The sequence below is a fragment of the Antennarius striatus genome, chromosome 9, assembly GCF_040054535.1.
Source record: "Antennarius striatus isolate MH-2024 chromosome 9, ASM4005453v1, whole genome shotgun sequence".
Taxonomy (NCBI): domain Eukaryota; kingdom Metazoa; phylum Chordata; class Actinopteri; order Lophiiformes; family Antennariidae; genus Antennarius; species Antennarius striatus.
This window is the reverse complement of record NC_090784.1, coordinates 11671585-11689154: the sequence shown is the minus strand read 5'-3', so window position 1 is coordinate 11689154 and position 17570 is coordinate 11671585. Positions and strand designations below refer to the sequence as shown.

Here is a 17570-nt window from a genome sequence, read left to right as displayed (position 1 = left end):
TGATTAATTTTTACAGAGGAATCAAACCATCAAACAGCTTACGAAGATTTAATGTACATTTATTTTACCACGTGGAACATATAGTATAAAGATTTCATACTGAATAAATGATATTCATTGAGCCAAAAAAAAAAAGGAAAAAGAATTTACATGTCTTAGCTACATATTCTGAAATACAAATATGAAGAATCCATTACTGAAGAAAATTTGTCAAATGTGTACTTCATCTAGTTTATTTTCATTGTACCAAGAGATAACAAGTTTGAGCCGTGTCTGCTGTACTACGGAGCTGCGGAGAGACCGGAGTTGTGGGTCTAATCGGCAGGGACTGAAGGTCACACACCAACCTCGCCTCAATCCCTCACCAATACCGTGTGAGAATAGTGACACAGACAGAGACAGACACAGAGAAAGGAAGTGTAATGTACAACATTATATATACACCACAGCAAAGCTGTATTTTAAGTTGAAAACCAGTCCTAAGAGGTGATTTCTTTTCATAAGGGTATTCATACAATCAAGGGATAAGAGGAGGTAAGGGTGTTGTTGGTTCTTGATACTTTGGGGAGGAAAGCCATTTTTTGTTTTAACACCAAACTAAAAAATGACCTCATAGCTCTAGAAGAGCTCTACCTTCTGCTTTTGTGTGAAATGTGAATGCTTACACTCAAGAGCAGTACAGTACAGAAAATGTCCTACAATCTACTGCACACTGCACAGGTCTGCCCTGTGAAGGCGTCTGTTGACAGCACTTTGTTTACTCTCAGGCTGACTGGTGAGAATCCAACTCCAGCAACCAGAACCAGTCGGCCACTTGTCAGTCTTTCCCCTCTGAACATCAATTTCTTAAAGACTCAAGGTGCCCCCGAGGGGAGAGCTAGGGCACGCCGTGTCTCCCAAGCTTACTGTAAACGAGACAGCAACTTTGGTTACAGTTTTTTGTTTTTCCAACTACTTATCTTTATTTAAAAACTATTTTCCCCCCCAAGAACAGAACCGTCTCCTGACTGTGGTGCTCTGCTCTGTTTAATTAATACAGTTGGCATTCATGTTGCAAGTCGTGTCACTTTGTGGCCAGTTCTCTGGTTTGTAATCCACCACAGCTCTGTGATTACCCTCATCAAGCGATGTTGACCTGGGGGGAGGGGGGTTCACAGAATGGGATCTCAAGGATTTTCATAAATTAAAGACAGTCACTTGAACTTTTCTTGCCCTGTTACACACACACAAGCCCAGGCTTCCAGGGAAGAGGGAATAAGGGATTAAAACCCCCCATAGGGTGGAGCCACGGCTCCCTACAGCTGTCATGACTGGCCAATCAAAAAGAGTACATCACAGATTACATGAGAAACAAGCGAGTTCATTAACGGTGACACTGAAAGGTCAAGGAGCCGTGACTCGTGTAGTGTGAACTCCAAGTGGTTCTCCTCCACCTTTGCTAAGGCATGCAGCGCCCGAGCGGCTCGCCGCATCATGTCCGGGCTCGTGGACTCGTAGTGCATCCCCTGTAGGTGCAGGAGAGTGCTCTGACTCTGCTGGAGCTGTGTGGCAGCCAGACTATCCTCCAGAAATCCTAGCAAGTTGCCAACACTGCCCTTCTGAACAGCAATTGCACGGGCAGCAGTACTATCACCTTGGGCCAAGTTGGCTAGCAGGACCACCGCCATCTCTCTGCAGACTGCGATCTTCCTGTCTCCGATTAGCCGCACCAGGTTCCCGTACAGTTTCTCCAAACGGCCAAATGGTGGAGTGGCCAAGATGAGGTCCACGTTGTTGTCTTGGATGCTCAGTTTGCTCAGTGTCTCGAGGACCAGTCTCTGAGGCGACAAAGCACTATGAGGTCCCAGGGTAGGGAAGGGGTCCTGAGCCTCTGCTGAAGGACAAACCGCCCAGTGAAGAAGACCGTCTAGCAGAGGCAAGCAGATACTCTCAGGGTAGATAGAGAGGTCAAGTTTGCCTGAGATGTTGGCCAATGTGACCAATGTGTTCTCCCTCAGGAGCCCCAAGCAGTCCCACCACCACTCATCCCTTTGGCCCACTCCCTCATCTGAATCCTCATCCTTCTCATAGGTGAGTGGAGCCTGTTTGCGCTCCGGGTGCCTGTGGTGGAGCAGGATCAGGCGTCCCAGTAGCAGCAGCAGCCCCGGATGTTTGGACATCTCGTGATCGTTGCCTGGCACAAAAGAGAGACTGCGGACAATATTGGAGATACAAATACAGCGGCGAGCTAAAGAATCCTGCCAGTTAGCCAGTGCAATGAGAGGCCCCTCATCTTTACTGTGGGGCTCATCCTCCAAGATGGTGCCAGTCTGCCGAGCCTTCTGGCTCAATAAACCCCCGGAGGAAAGAATGGGTCTATTATTGTCCTGGTGAGTTTTACCACCTTTCTCAATTGTTTTTGTGTCAGACACCATTTTTCTTTCCTCCTCACATGGGAGCAAGGGCCTGGCCTTTTGTACATATTCTGCTTTCTCTGGGGAAGATCTCTCTTTGGGCTGTTCTTCTTCATCGCAATGCTTCCTCTTCTCCTCCTCGGTGGCTAAACAATGCTCCTGCGACTTTTCTTCTTGGACTCGTCGCCTAAGTAAAAGTGGGGGCACGGGTATTCTTTCTCTTCGCATCAAGAAGTCTCTGCGTGGTTCAAAGTGAGCCTGGATGTGTTCTGTTGAGTCTCCTCCTCCAGCGCTCCAGTGAAGTAACCCGCTGTCAAACTCTTGTAGTTTACCATGGTTATTGGACTGGCTAGCCACAAATGGGTCTTTCTTTCGTACCAACTTCAGGGGAAATTTGTCAAATTTGCTGGCCTGTTTGGGTCTCTCATCTACAGCTAAGGATTGCAACGAGCCGGGGTGTTCACTTGAAGTAACCTTGCTTTTCCTCTCCTCATTCTCGGCCTTCCCATCTTGATCCTGAGACCCAGAGCACTGCTCTTGCTCCTCCTCCTCTTTTATATGAGGTGACCTCTCGGTTTCCTGGTCCTCCTCTTCCTCGTCCTCTTCTTCCTCTTGCTCTATGTCCTCCGCCTTCGGTTCCTCTTCGTCTGTGCTTCCCAAATCTTGATTCAAGGCGTCAGGATCAAGTAGCGTTCTCTGGCCAGGGTCTCCCACTTCATACTCCCGCAGAATCCCAAAGATCTCGATGAGGCAGCGCCTGAAATACTCAACCACCAACTCCAGTAGACCAGGTAACTGTAGGAAACACAGAGAAAATAGTTTTTATCATACAAAACACTGTGCACTATTATAAAACATCAGTAAGTATTCAACGTTAAAACTCACCGTGTTCAGATCAAAGGTTGAAATACTGTTGTCATCATACAGAAGAATGTTGATGGTATCCAAAGCCCAGGTACTCTCACCCAGTAAACCAGATTTTAATGACATCATAACTCTCCAGGCCTCTGGTGTTCCTGAAAAGCGATGACATGAAACACAATTGGCACCGCAATCACTAAGTAACAACTAAAGTAACGATGCAGGTGGGCGGAGCCACATCAGGCTGTGTGATTCTCTAGAATCCTACCAATATCCTTGACGGTGAGTCTCCGACGTGGCTTCAGGACAGGATGAGTAGCTTCTATGGAGCCCGGTGGAAAAGGCATGTCCCGCCTTATTAGAGGCGACTGCACTGGAGGGGGCACTATGTGAGACGCAGGCACAGGGGGGCCAGCTTTCTGCATCTTCATTACTCCGTGCATATAGGGAGATTTGCTTGGTGATGTCCTGCTCTCCATGGGGCGGGGCATGGAGGCCGGGCTGGACACCTGTGGAATGTGGTTTTGCACACCCTGAGGAGGCTGGTAGCTGGACTGCACCGAACGAGACATCGGTTGTCCGGGTCCTGCTGGACCGTAAGGGGGCTGCCGGGGTCCCATTTGACCCCCCCACTGGCCGTCGTGATTCATGCGCTGTTCTGAAGGCATCATCTCGTCTGAGCGGTTCATGCCCGGGTAACCGGGCCCCTGGGGAGGACCCCCAGGACCACCCTGTCTGCTGGAGTAATTCTGATAGTTCATGTCTCGGGGCCCCTGCCACATGCCTCCTTGGGGTCCCTCAGGACCAGACGGAATCATCTGAGGGGGCATATTGGGCTGAGCATTGGGCCCTGTCGCTCCCTGCATCCTCTCACGACCAAAGGGAAAGGGGAACTGACCCCCCGGCCCCGGTGGACGGCGTTCAGAGCTGGGGTAGGGCCCACTGCTGCTGTACTGATTGTACGTCTCCTGCTGTCCTGAAGGGGGCGCAGAGGCTCCTCCTGGCTGTTGCTGTGGCTGCTGCTGTCCAGCCTGGAAGGGTCCGCAGTAGTCTGCTTCATGGCGCTTTGATGGAGGGTAGCCCCCCTCCACAGGACGCTTGTAACTCTACAATTAAGAGAATGCACACAGATAATGACTTCACACCGTTTCAGTGGAAAGGCTGTACATTTGAAGATGTGTTTATAACAAAAATTTCTGACTCAAATACATAAGAATACAGTAGCAATGCAATGCATTCATTTTATTTGGTTCCATGCACACTTTTAGTGACACTTAGTTTATCAGATATAGATCACTGACCTGTTGCTGTTGAGGGTACATTCCAGGCTGCTGATTTGGGTAGGAGCCAGTAGGGGGTGTTCCCTGTCCAGGATACTGATTACCATAGGAATCATGCCTGAAAGAAAAGTGTGTCATCAGTCTGACCACAAACACTATTAAGCACCTCAAACTCATTGGATTAAGTTCCACATGTACACAACAAATTACATTATACTAAATCCCAATTATGTCTCATCAGTTGTATCAATGATTATGTATTTTTTCCCATCTAACAAGACCTTTAAACATTATAGAAAAATGGGACTGCTGAAAATTAAAACCAGTTCAACTCTTTTTGACTGCTGCCACTGTCCTGTGTGCTTGTTGACAAATAATACCAACACCCAGAGCATCAATGCAACTCTATGCTGACACTCTCACATATGATAGGCTCAAAACCACAGAGCAGCGAAGGTCAACCAGGATTTGGAGGACTCAACATGAAAGAGGGCAACAAACGTCTAATGTTCATGATGTGATCGTGTCAAGAAAAATATTTGTCAACGTAACAAAAATGAAAATAATGTGTAATACAATGTCATTTTACATTAATGTTCTGATATGGAGACCTACTTCATGACCCCGCCCCCACTCATTTTCCAGATTTCTGAAACCTTCCAAAACTCACAAAACAAATATATTGCTTTAATGATCAGTTGCTATTGATAGCAGCTATAAAACATGAGAAGTTTATGAAGTGAGCACAATGGGAACATACCGTGGCGGCTGTGGGGGGAAGCGATTTGGCGAATACATCCCGGTGTCAGCATTGGCAGACATCATCGGGTTTGGCTGAGGAGCAGCAGATCCCATGTTGCCCTCTGGTCCTATTCCTTGCTCTGATCTGGAGAGAATCAAAGACAGTGTGGGATGCTCTCCAGTACACTAAATACAGACTCACAAATTATGTAAAACCCCATTAAGAATAGACACCTTAAATAAACTTGGTTTACATTTAAGATCGACTGAAGACCATGACTATTACAGGCTCACTAGTCTCACAAACATGTTGGTACTTATTTTTCGAGTAATCTTAGTTAACAAAATTCATTGATTCATTTTCCTAATCGCTGCATCCGCTTGAAGCTGGAGCCTATCCCAGCTGTCTTAGGGCGTGAGGCGGGGAAAACTCCAGGTGCAACGCCAGTGCGCCGCACAGCTACACAGAGACAAACACGCACACACACACTCACTCCTTCGGTCAATTTGGGACCGGCCAATTAACCTCAAGAATATGTTTTTGGAGGTGGAAGCCGGAGAACCCAGAGAGAACCCAGGCAGACATGGGGAGAACATGCAAACTCCGCACAGAGCGCCACTCGGACCTGGACCCGCCTTGCTGTGCGAATTATTTATTTTAATCACATCCAGTAGAGTGGTGTGTGGCAGTGTGTGATTAATACAGTTTAATGACTCATCCTCTCCTTGTGATCTCTGTTACTATTATTTAGTTATTTCCATATTTTACATAGAAATAACCAAACATTTGTTAAATGGCCATTGGCTCTATTAGCTCATGCCACTGGGCCTAAAACATTTAAAAGGAAATACTATGAAGTTAAAATGTAGAGGATTTATTTAATAAATTGTCTTTTTTATTTAGTTGTTTTTAAGACCAGCACAAAGCCCAAAAATTAGCATTAGTGCCTTATGCCAACATTACAATAGAATGAGGACAATATGACTGTAAAATAAGAAGTGACAAATAACGGGATTGTTAATGTGTCATAAATGATGCCCAAGAAAGTGGAATCACAGGAAGGGCAAACACATGACACATACCACAGTCTAATCACATTTTCTTTATAATAATTGACTTTTTTTCAGAATTGTTTGGCTTCATTTGAACATCGTATTTGTTTAATTTTTGTCCTCAACAAAACTCAATTGATCCATGGTAGTACACGATCAATTCAAAGAAGAGCTATGCTCACAAAGATCCACCAAACCCCTTCGCCGATTGTCATGGGTTTCTTAGAATTCCTGATTCTTACCTCCTATCATAGCCTGCTCCAAAAGGGTACTGCTGTCTGGGTCCCATTGGCATCGAGCCCATGACTCCGGGCTGTCCCCTGTTGAACGGAGGTGGGGGCTGCTGCTGCTGTTGTTGTTGCTGCTGCTGTTGTTGTTGTTGTTGTTGTTGTTGTTGTTGTGGTGGTGGTGGCGGTGGCTGCTGCTGTTGCTGGTCCACCATCCCACTGTTCGGACCCTGGTTAGCAGGTAGAAACTGCTCCCCGACTGAAAATACACACAAAATTAGAGCCGATCTAGAACTGATTATCTGGATGAGTATTTAATCCAGTGTAACTGTAATCTATTAACATGTCCCACCTTTCCTCATGTTACTGAAAGGATCCTTGTTGGATTCGTAGTTGGTGCGCCCCTGCATGTCTGGCGTACTCATGCCAGACTGGTAGGCAGAGTTTGGCGTCATGTTCTTTCTGGGAAAAGCGGGGTCGTTTCCTTCAGAGAAGGGGTCCTGGAGGTTAACGCTGCTCCTGCAGGGAAGCAGAGATGAGAGGACAACAGGCGATGAGACGGAGAGAAGAACGGGTAAAAAGAAATTAGTCTCTTTCTTAAAAATATGTTTAAGCAAATGGAATCAAATGTTTAAAATCAAGCGAGAGTCACCTGGGCCCAGTTGGCATGGGGGGCATCTGGGTGTGAGGAGTGGAGGCTGGTGTGGGAGGTTTCAAGTCTCCTCCCTCAGCCATGGAACTGCTGGTGGACTGAGGTGTTTGAGGACCCTGCAGAGAGCCTGACCCAGCTGTGGAGCAGAGGGACGCTTCAGTTTGAAATAAGAGAGGAGCAGACATTAATGACATTCACACACGTCACTTATTTCTGCTGACTTTATAAAGTGGGATTCACAAAAACATGTTTGTTTGACAGAAGGCGACACGAGTACGGCTCTAACCTGGGGAGGGGGGCTGGACCTTAGCAGCTTGGTTCTTTTTGTTGTCTGTAAAAATTTCAGGAGGGGGGTCTTCGCCACGCTCAATTTTGCACTCAAAGGCGTAAAGACACTGGATGTACTGCTTCTTCAAAGAACTGGCAGCGCTGCTAGACGTTCCCACGTTCAGGGTAGAGGCCAGATCACGCCATTTCTTATTCTTGCTCACCTGGGAGACAAGAGAAGACCCAAGAACACAGATATGACAGATTAAAAAAGAGAACCAGTAAAATGTACAAGATTTAACTGTTAATTATACCGTATTACCTGTGCCATGCCTCCGATCTCTTTGACAGACATATACAGCCGGAAGAGGTCAAGTGGTTTGCGTCCCACAGCGGGCAGGTTGGACATACCCATGGCTTTCTCATCGATGAAGGCCAAATAACGGTCGACCCATATCTTACGGTCCAGCTCCGGCCCCAACTCATACAGGCGTGTTATCTTCTCATTGGTGGTGGTGGAAGAGTTGGACTTCTGTTTTGTGCAACAGAAATGAGAAATCAATGCACTTGAACACAATTCACCCAGAAATGACTGAATGTAAACAGTCGACAGGGTTACCTTAGATTTGGACTCTGGCTTGGGTGTTACACTGCCGTCTACTTTGTTATTCATCTTATTGTTCACCTCTGGGCTGGGGGCCACACCTGTAGGCAGTGGTAGGAGTTAGCTGGGAAACTGTCACATTAAAAGACGTATATTGCTAAGTACAGTATTTTCCACACGATAAGGCGCACCTAAAAGCCTTTAATTTTCTCAAAAACCAACAGTGCGCCTTATAATCCAGTGTGCTTTACAATTCAGTGTGTCTTATATATAATAGTTTTATTTATTTTTTAAATAAGCCATTCAGTGAAGGTGCGCCTTATAATCCAGTGCGCCTTATAGTGCGGAAAATACTATACTGTAGTCATTTCTGCATAACTAACCCCCTGAGTTATTGGCCAGGTTTGGCCCCATTGGATAAGGTGATCCACCCTGTGTGTTCATCATTCCAGGCATGTTGTTCATGGGAGGACCATAAGGTGGGCCGGAGCCCATCATGCCTGGAGACATGCTGGTGTAACCAGGCATCCTGGACAGAGGAAGACACGTGAAAATCTAGAGTTCATAAATGTCTGACAGAAGCCCATCCAGTCTAGCGTCTCTCCTCAACTCACCTGTTGTGCATGGAGTTGGCGGCCGGGTGCTGCATGGCTGCAGGCTCCTGGGGCTTCCTGTTCATGCCAGGGGGTGGACACATTCCCGAACCCACCTGGGGTGGCATATTGCTCATGTTCGGAGGCATGTTTGGGCCCATGTTGGAGACCAAATTGGGACCCATACCAGGGCCGTAGGGGCGTGTGCCCATTTGACCAGGAGGAATCCTCCCTGGAGGCATACCAGTGTACGGCGGCCCCCCACCCTGTCCACTCAGGGGGTTCATTGGGCCGATGCCCTGGCCGGGGTAGTTTGAGTTAGGCATGCTGCCGTAGCCAGGTTGTCGGGGATAACCTGGGCACAAGTGTAATAAACAGCAATCAGTTACCTGTAACTGTTCACTGGTCTGAAACCATCACAAGTTCACCACGCTCAACATCAAATGTAGATCATTAAGGCTGTGAAGCAGACTGTTCCCCTCCAGCTTACAAAAACCGGTGTACCCGGAGCTAGAAGCCTTCGTCACAGACTGGGCTCTGACTGGAGGCTCTGCTACTTCAACTGACTTTCTGCTTCATGGCTATAAATAGCTGCAGCAGAGTCAGAGGGAGGGACTCAGTCTAACAAGGTAGTCCTACGGGGCTGGAGGTATGTCATTTATGTTCGTCTACTGGGGCACACGGAAAACTTCTTACATGCATATTGGGAAAAGAGTAAATAACCTTTATAGATACAAAGTTATCCCTTCAAAATTTGCAAAAGAATCACCAGGATATTTAAACAAAATAATAATAGTCTCCGAATGTTCATACCTTGGGGGCCATATTGTCCTCCCTGCTGACCATAGCCACCCATGGAGTTGTTCTGTTGATATGGACCCATCCCAGGATGCATCTGTCCAGCTGAGGCTTGACGTGGTGACAGTGCAGATCCTGACTGGGGGGAGCTGTAAGGGGGCATCTGGTGGTTTCTCTGTAAGAAGCCTGAAAAATAGCAAAGGAAGACAGAAAGTGGTCAGGCTCAGACGCGATAGGCCGACAGTCCTCAATTGTCAGTCTCTCTAAACACCTAAACGTGTACCTCTGTCCTGAGCCATTGGAGACTGGCTCATTGTAGGGTGCAAACTCCCATCTGACTGTACACTAGACGGCCTGGGAGGCATTTGGGTCCCTAAAGGATAATATTTAAGTCACGTTAGTAAGAGAGCTCAACAAAAACAGCAGTCACATCACCACACAATGCTCTTATTTCCAACATAGTCTCAATATTCACCAATATTTCAGCTCAATTGTATCTACTAATGAAAGGCCAATCAGCTCCCTTTAAGTGCAACTCAGCAGAGGTGAGCTGGAAGAAAGAGGGTTCTGTACTTAAGATCCTTCCATCATCAGCTCAAGATCAGAACTGTTATCTACTAGTCCCAGATGGCATTTTACCAACTCCAGGTAGTTATGAACAGCATTCTCCATTAAAAACAAACGTGAAAGAACATGATGACAGAATTTACATCAATATGAAGAGCATTCTTGACTCGAAATGGAAAATCAACACAAAAAACACAAAATGACTTTAATGAATTTAAATGCCAAAATCAACAGATGTCAAAATTCTGTTAAAATCATGGCCCAGTTCATATTACAAAGAGTCCACCCACCTGGTATGTTGGCGGGTGACAGCGGTCCAGCTCGCGGCGTACCGGCGCTAGCAGGGGAGCCAGCCGGGGAAGGGGAAGGCCCTCGGATGCCTGGCAGGTGGGGAGAGGTGTGAGGAGAGAAAGGCGATGGAGCTTGGTTACTCTGCTCACCCTGGCTGCTGGACACACCTGAAGCGTTCACGCTGGGACTCAGGGCCCCCTCTGCACCAATGGGCAGGTCATCGATGGACCCCGACAAGTCCTGGAAAGCACAGGGAGAGATGACAAACATGGGATATTAAAGAAAACAAATACGACAGAGCTCTTGTGCATTTTGACATAGAATTTAGATTTTCAATAGTCATCATTATTTTTTAGTAGTAACAGTATTTCACTGTAGTTTCAGCAGGTTGCTGGAACGACAGACAGAAAGTAAATTCACACATTTCCGCTTATTTGTCTCTTCCAAGGGGGGAAAAAAATATGAATGTGCATTAGTGTGAGAGGTTGTCATGGTAACCAAGGTTTGGAGGATGAGCGCTGAATCAGCATGTGACAACGGCCTCAGCATGTGATTTTAATACACAAACAAACTCTCCAGTACCCTTTTCAGTTTTACCTGAATACACAGCACCTTTTTAACTCAAGAACCAACCAAGTCTCAACAAACGATACGGAGAAAAACGTTAAGTCTAACACGACCACAGGATCGCAGCCGGAGCACAAACACGCAGCTTTTTGCGGCACTAATACCCGACGACGAAAAGCACAACAAAAAAGGAATCTGAAGCGTAAGAGGCCCGTATTGTCCAGCTAAAATCAAATCAATGCGTCCTGTGTAAAAACGACAAGATACAAATTGAAACTAGCCCTCTTATAGGGGTGGGGGGGGGGGTGAAAACCAAACAAAACGAAAAAATCACTGAGTAAAAAGGACATTCCCACTGTTCCAGCAGTGTTATAACAAGCATCACTGACCGGAAGGCTGGAGGGACGGCCCTGACTATCCTCTGGGCCAGATTTAGGCTGAGTGGATGGAGGGGTGGCGGACTGAAATGAGTCCTGAGATACCTCCTAAAAAGACATCAGAATACATGCGTAGGTATATTGCCAGATTTATGGGAAAGCCTGTCTGTGAACACACACACACGGTTAATTGTGTGTGATGAATGCGATCCTGGTCTGAGGGCAGTACCTGCGGGGGTGGAGGAGGGAAGCGCTGATAAGGTGACTGTTGTGCTTGCTGCTGCTGCTGCTGCTGAGCATTCTGGGGATACGCTGCGGGCTGGCCCTGTGGGTGTTGGCTCTGTCCCAGTGGCTGCTGTGGAGGCTGCGACGGTGCCTGTTGTTGCTGTGAGGGGGGCTGTTGCGGCCCCTGTGTGGTTCCTGGGTAATTGGATTGCCCCTGTGAACCAGGGGCATCCTGGGAGTTTGGCTGTTGTGGGGCCTGGCTGGGTGGACCCTGCTGCTGGGCATACAGAGACTGGCCGCTCTGTGGGGCCGAGGCTTGTGAATAAGGTGGCTGTGACTGGGGGGCGCCTTGGGATGGCACTGACAGCGGCCCCTGGGACTGTGAGGGTATAAGGGGCTGCTGATAAGGTGGTCCTCCCTGGGTGTGTGTGGCAGGAGTTGGCAGAGGGTGGGTTTGCCCTGGGTAAGGGGTCTGGCCACCCGGTTGTACTTGTGAAGTTTGGGAGTAGGGGGACTGTTGTTGGCTTGGGTGTGGCCCCTGGTTCGGCTGGCCATAATATGGTGGCTGGCCCTGGGAGCCGTAGCCTCCAGCTCCCTGTTGTCCAAAAGACCCCATCTAAAAAGAACAACAAACAATACTTTAATAAAGATGTAACATAAAAAAAACTACCTGTCTTTTTTAAACAGGAAACATCACTTAAAATACCTGTGGGGCGTAGGGCATGCCACCCATGCCTCCTGGGGTACGTCCTTGCATTCCTGCTGGATATCGCTGGGGACCAGGGGGTCCATAACCCTGGCCAGGGTAAGTTGGCCCCTGCTGTGGGCCTGTAGGAGGCCCCTGCTGCGACTGCTGACTGTACGGACTGCCTGACGCGTACGCTTGACTTCTCATTTTTCCCATTGGATCCATGGGACCAGGTGGCTGTACATGGTGGGGAAAAAAACATATTTAACATTCAAATATCTAATCTAAGTTGTGTCATAAGAGTCTTCACATACGTCTTAAAAGTTTTGTGATGCAAGGTGTAACTTCATCAAATTTGGATGTTAAAAGGCAAACTTTGGTGATTGATGTACTCCAACTCCATCTTACTTCCCACGGTCTTTACCTGGACTTTGTTCCCACTTCACTAGTTTCAGGTTTCAGAACTATATATACTGTATCTACTATTAAATGAAGGGGAGTCTACCCAATCTTAAACCCATCCCAGATGTGCTACTGTGTTGAATCTGGTCCAAGTAGTTTTTCCCCAGAAAGAGCCGTTTGGCTCGGAATGAATGACACCAGAAATGAAGCAACAGCTGGAGGGACTCAAAAAATGTGCAAGAGCATACTCTGGCTAAAGACCGACATTTAGTATTAACATCCTATCCCAGGCTAGGTGTCATTCAAAATTGTCAGGATGCTAGTGTCCATTATTATCCAATTATTTATTCATCTCCAATAAAATTGGTTGGCACTGTTGACAAGAATTTCAAAGACTGTCTACCTTAGGAGTGTTTCCTTTCATTGCAATGAATGAAATCCTACATGTGTACTTAGCTGAGAGAAAATCGTGATAATCCCATTCCAAACTAATCACACAACTCGTAAAACGAAAGCAGCAACTTGTTTCCAACAGGACATGAAATTTAGCAGATTCATGATAATGACATGTAATAAATATGAGCAGCACATGGCTAATCTGCATAAGACAGAGAGGAAACTCCCTGGGCTGGTGAGAGATGGTGGACTGCCTTCTGATTGGCTTGGGGGGGGGGATTGGGGCGAATTCTTTGCAGTCACAGTCAAACTTGTGTGGCATGCCAGACACAGCAGAAACAAACACACACACACACACACACCCTCACTGGCAGAGGGTCACATTTTACTTTTGCTATCACGTGAGTGTAAAAATATAAAGCAATAAAAGCTTACAATGAACATCAACACTAACAAATAAGGAAACATGTATGCGAATGCCAAATTAGTCCTCAAAACACTTTATGAACAATAAAATTCTGAACTTTTAATGCTGAACTTGCAATGCTGTTACATGGCTAAAAAAAAAAAAGGTTTTGAAACATCACAACGCTCTACCTGTCAAGTCAGGATGTAGATTTCAGAGCTCAGCAATCAACCAATAAAACTGTGAAAGGACTGTTTCTGATAATAAATAAAAACATGAAATCTACTGCTCTTTGTATTGATTTTATCTACTTTTATTGTTGATTCTTAAATGGACTTTGTGTAATTCTGTAGGGTGTCCTTGAGTGTCAAGAAAGGCGCCTTTAAATAAAATATATTATTAATATTATTATTATTTAACATGCATGACATAACAAATATCTAATCATCAGTTTGTTTGTTTGTTTGTTTTATTTTTAGGTTTTGAAAACATGCTAACCCGCATCACGTGTATTATCGTGTTTTAATGGCGATCTGTGGAGCTGATCCTGGATCAGCGGTGACCCTCCGGTGACTGATGCTGCCTTCACGATCACAAACTGCCGCCTCGCATCGCGTGTAATTATAAATGGCCAAGAGGAGCAGATGAGGAGCCAATCAGATTCCAGCAAGCGTGTCAACCAAAGACCAACTATCTCCTGGCTCTGACAGCAGCATTTTACCTCCACAATTCAAATCCCAGCGCAGACTGCGATCTACGGCTGGACGGTTTTTGCGGTGCGGCGGGTATGAGAAGCCCGGCGGCTTTTTCCAGCACAAAATCAAACGGATTTATCAAAAAAGAGTTAAAAGTAATCATTTCCCCACATCTAACAGGAGGTTTACGTCGTTTAAACTGAACATTAACAGCCGCTGATTCGGCGTGCAGCGCATTCCTTCCGTCCTGTCGTCAAATTAACGCTTATCGGACATGAAAACAATACGTACCTGTCACAAACTAGCATCTAAGTACGTAAGACAGCCTCCATAGATCCGTACTTCATGAACACACCGATTGTATAATTAATATTAACTTTAAAACGGGGCATATCTGGAACAAATAGAGGCGAAAAGGGATCCGTTGCTCTTCACGGACTATTTTTCGACCCCTTCACAAAGTCGGGCCTTCCCGTCTCTCTACGTCCTTGCACCGTTTTAACAACTTCACGTTTTGTCTCCTTCCGCCGTTACTCGTGTATTTTCCACCTATTTTCCCGATAAAAATGTAACAAAGACGGTTATAAAAAAAAAAGGTTTTTCGTGTAAAAGGAAAATAACGACAGGCAGCCATTTTAGAGTCTTTAGAGCTCCCAGACAATGGCTGGCCTGCTGCTAGCTAAGACCGGCCGGAGCCCTGCTGACGTGACGGGGAACAGCGCGTCGTTACCTGGGTCCTAGCGAGCGGCTGTCCGCCTCCGCCGGGGCTCAGAGGCGAAGACAGGTGGCTTCTTTGTTGCCAGGCCGGGGCGCTGCCTCCGTACAGCCCGCTGCCGCTGCTCATGTCAGACGGCCCCTTCCCGGCGCCCTCCGGGCCGCTGTAGTCGCCGGACGGGTAGCTGGAGTATGTCCGTGTGGAGCTGGGGGACGTCAGCAGCTTGTTGAGCGTCGGTGTGGACGTCGGTTGCGGGTTTCCGATAGAATATCTCTGGTTGTTGTAAGACCCGGCCATCGCCGCGGGTCCTCCCGCTGCCGTCTGCTGCTTCACGCTCGCTGGCTGCCCCCCAGCTGTCGGCGGCTGAGCGCTGCGAGGGGAGCTCATGGCGAACGGCTGGCCGGGGTACGGAGTCCTGTTCGGGAACGGGTTGTAGCTGCTAAACTGGTGATTAGAAAACCCATGTTCGTGTGAGTTGGGCTGATACGGGTCCATCATGGTGTTCGACTGCACGGCTGTACCCGCAGCAGCTGCCATGCCAGGGCTTTGTTGTCCGCCATGTTGATGAAAAGGGGCCCGGCCGTAGTGCTGGCTGTATCCGTACGAAGGTGGCGGAAAAGCGGGGCCGTGGTGATGCACCAACCCGATGTGGTTATTTACCTCCGAGCCCACGGAGTCGTTCTGGTTACTGGTGTTGGCCCTGGGCGGGTTCCCATTCCCGTTTTTCATCTCAGGCTCCCCTCCTCCCCCTGCATTTCCAGCGTCGGCACCGTCTTGCTCCCCCCGGCCCGGAGATCCGCTGTCCGAGCCCGGCTGCTTCTTGTCCGACTGCTTATCCCCCGGTGCCGACTCCTCCTTGGGTTCTCGATCCGGCTTTTTGAGTTCGGAAGGCGGGTTAGTGTTAAGAGTGGCGGCGCTGGCGACCTGAGCGGCCATGATATTCCCCCCCCCACACACCGCTCCTCTCTCTCTGCGAGTCAGTCACAATCAAAAGCTAGCATGGAATATAAATAATTGTTCATAGCCATTTATCCTTGTGTCGATGCATTCCCACCCCTCACACCGGACCGAATCCGGCTTCCATTGCCCCCCCCCTGGTTCCGGCTCCGTGAGTGGCTGAGCGCTATGATGGAGGGTCCATACAATGCGTAAGGAAGCGACAGAAATTGTTGTGGGAGTTGTGTTACTGAGCCCGGGTAGAGGCAGGGAGAGAACCCAACCAACACGAGGCTCCAACAGACACAGCCATTTTACCGAGCCGCGGCGGGCTGGAAAACCCGGAGCGGATCTCCTCCTGCGGCGGAAGGCGCTCCGACCGTCGCGGCGGTGTTATCACGGAAAACGGGCTAAAACACGTGTAATTCATTAGTGTGTTACAGTGTAGTTCACGAGGCCGTGGGATCCACGAACGATCGTTACAAGAGTCAGGATTTAATCATCTGAGGTAGTTTTTATTATTTTAATTTTTTTTTTTTTACGCAGACTCTTCAGCTTCCAAGTATTCAGACACAAACCGCACTCAGATGGTTCTGTCTGAAAATGGACCGAGTTTATCTGACTTGGCTTTCTCATATCTACATTTTCAAGTCATTCCAGTCATTATCTATTGTGAGCGAAAAAAAAATTTTTTTTTTTAAATCAACTTTTCAAAACGGGTCCTTTTAATGAATTCCCACTGCACGCAGAAGGCCCTACACACAGGTTTTTCCAGAGTAAATGGAAGAAGCCTTGCAGCAAATGTAATGCTCATTCCCTCCCCTGCCTGCTCCGCTCCCTGCCACCCCCACTGCTCTCCTCTCTGTCTGTCTCTCACTCCTCTGCTGCCTGGGCGTGGGGGGATGGGTGCTCAGACTCCAGCCCTCTATGCTTATCTCACCTTCTAATAAATAAAGATAAAATTTAAAGTAAAAAAAATACGTGTTGGTAGTCTCTCTCTCCCCTCGGTGAAGTCAAGCAGATTTCTCTGGCACACACTGAACACAGGATAATGAGAAGTGTGTGTGTGCGCGTGCACGTGGGGAGGGGCGGGGGTGACACCCAAATTCAAGGATAATGACTTGTTTGATTGGGTATTGATTAACGTTCAGACTTGGGGGTTTATGAGGGACATAATTGCTTTTGGCCCACACACACGCAGAAACCAATCTCTCATGCTCCTTTTTTTTTTTTTTTTCTTTCCACACGACGCGCACATGCGCGCGCACATCCACCTCCAGGGGGCTCGGAGAGCAGGCAGGAAGTGGCAGCAGAAGGCATACTTGATCACATGCACAAACATCGGAACACAATTTAACATTCCGCCTGACACACCCCCCTAATGCGTGGAGAGCTAAAAGCTTTGCAGGCAGAGTCTGTCCACATGGAAATCCACAGAGCAGCTGAGGCACATGGCGGTTATTAGGTGTCCCCACACATCAGCCTGGGCTGTAGGGGGATCACATTTATTGTAGTCGGTGCTTAAGAACACGATGGCGCACAAAGCTTCGGGTAAACGTGTACAAAGGGCGTATTCGCTAATAAAATGGAAGTGAATTCAAAATGCGGATGTTGGGTTTGGTGCTGATTTGCGCTTAAAGCACTCAACGGCAGTGAAAACTGCACAAAGTTTAAAGAGGTTGGAGTTGGGTTTTTAGTCAGACATGGTTTTCCACCCCAAAGACCAGACACAGGTCCAGTTGTGCAGAAACAGATTTAATGTAGCTTCCTCTCCCCGCCTGACTTAATTTTTCTGCTCTGGCTGCCGTCAAAACCTGGACCGGAGTGTGGAGGCGA

General features: G+C 47.7%; 1 protein-coding gene across 6 annotated transcripts; it reads right to left on the bottom strand.

Annotated features, from left to right (window-relative positions):
• Positions 1 to 35: 35 nt before the first annotated feature.
• Positions 36 to 16410, bottom strand: arid1aa (AT-rich interaction domain 1Aa). 6 transcript variants are annotated; one of them, XM_068323132.1, is made up of 21 exons: positions 14814 to 16410; positions 12203 to 12421; positions 11501 to 12112; positions 11284 to 11379; positions 10495 to 10567; positions 10327 to 10416; positions 9753 to 9842; positions 9485 to 9655; positions 8693 to 9026; positions 8462 to 8607; positions 8094 to 8179; positions 7797 to 8006; positions 7494 to 7698; positions 7208 to 7361; positions 6908 to 7074; positions 6571 to 6814; positions 5295 to 5420; positions 4556 to 4652; positions 3523 to 4360; positions 3279 to 3409; positions 36 to 3188 (listed from the first exon to the last, which is right to left on the bottom strand). In XM_068323132.1, exons 1-21 carry the CDS (start codon positions 15732 to 15734, stop codon positions 1305 to 1307), a joined length of 6894 nt encoding a protein of 2297 aa, XP_068179233.1. In that variant the 5' UTR covers positions 15735 to 16410; the 3' UTR covers positions 36 to 1304. The 6 variants fall into 6 exon arrangements, with proteins under 6 accessions (XP_068179233.1, XP_068179230.1, XP_068179231.1 ...); XM_068323129.1 differs by having other exon boundaries at positions 10327 to 10567; XM_068323130.1 differs by having other exon boundaries at positions 6908 to 7068; positions 10327 to 10567.
• Positions 16411 to 17570: the final 1160 nt, after the last annotated feature.

Coding starts and splice junctions, on each gene's coding strand:
- arid1aa (XM_068323129.1), bottom strand. CDS start 15,734: ATGGCCGCTCAGGTCGCCAGCGCCGCCACTCTTAACACTAACCCGCCT. Junction 8,007..8,093: donor AGCCAGAGTCCAAATCTAAG/GTAACCCTGTCG, acceptor TGCACAAAACAG/AAGTCCAACTCTTCCACCAC. Junction 5,421..6,570: donor GGAGCAGGCTATGATAGGAG/GTAAGAATCAGG, acceptor GATTCTCTCCAG/ATCAGAGCAAGGAATAGGAC.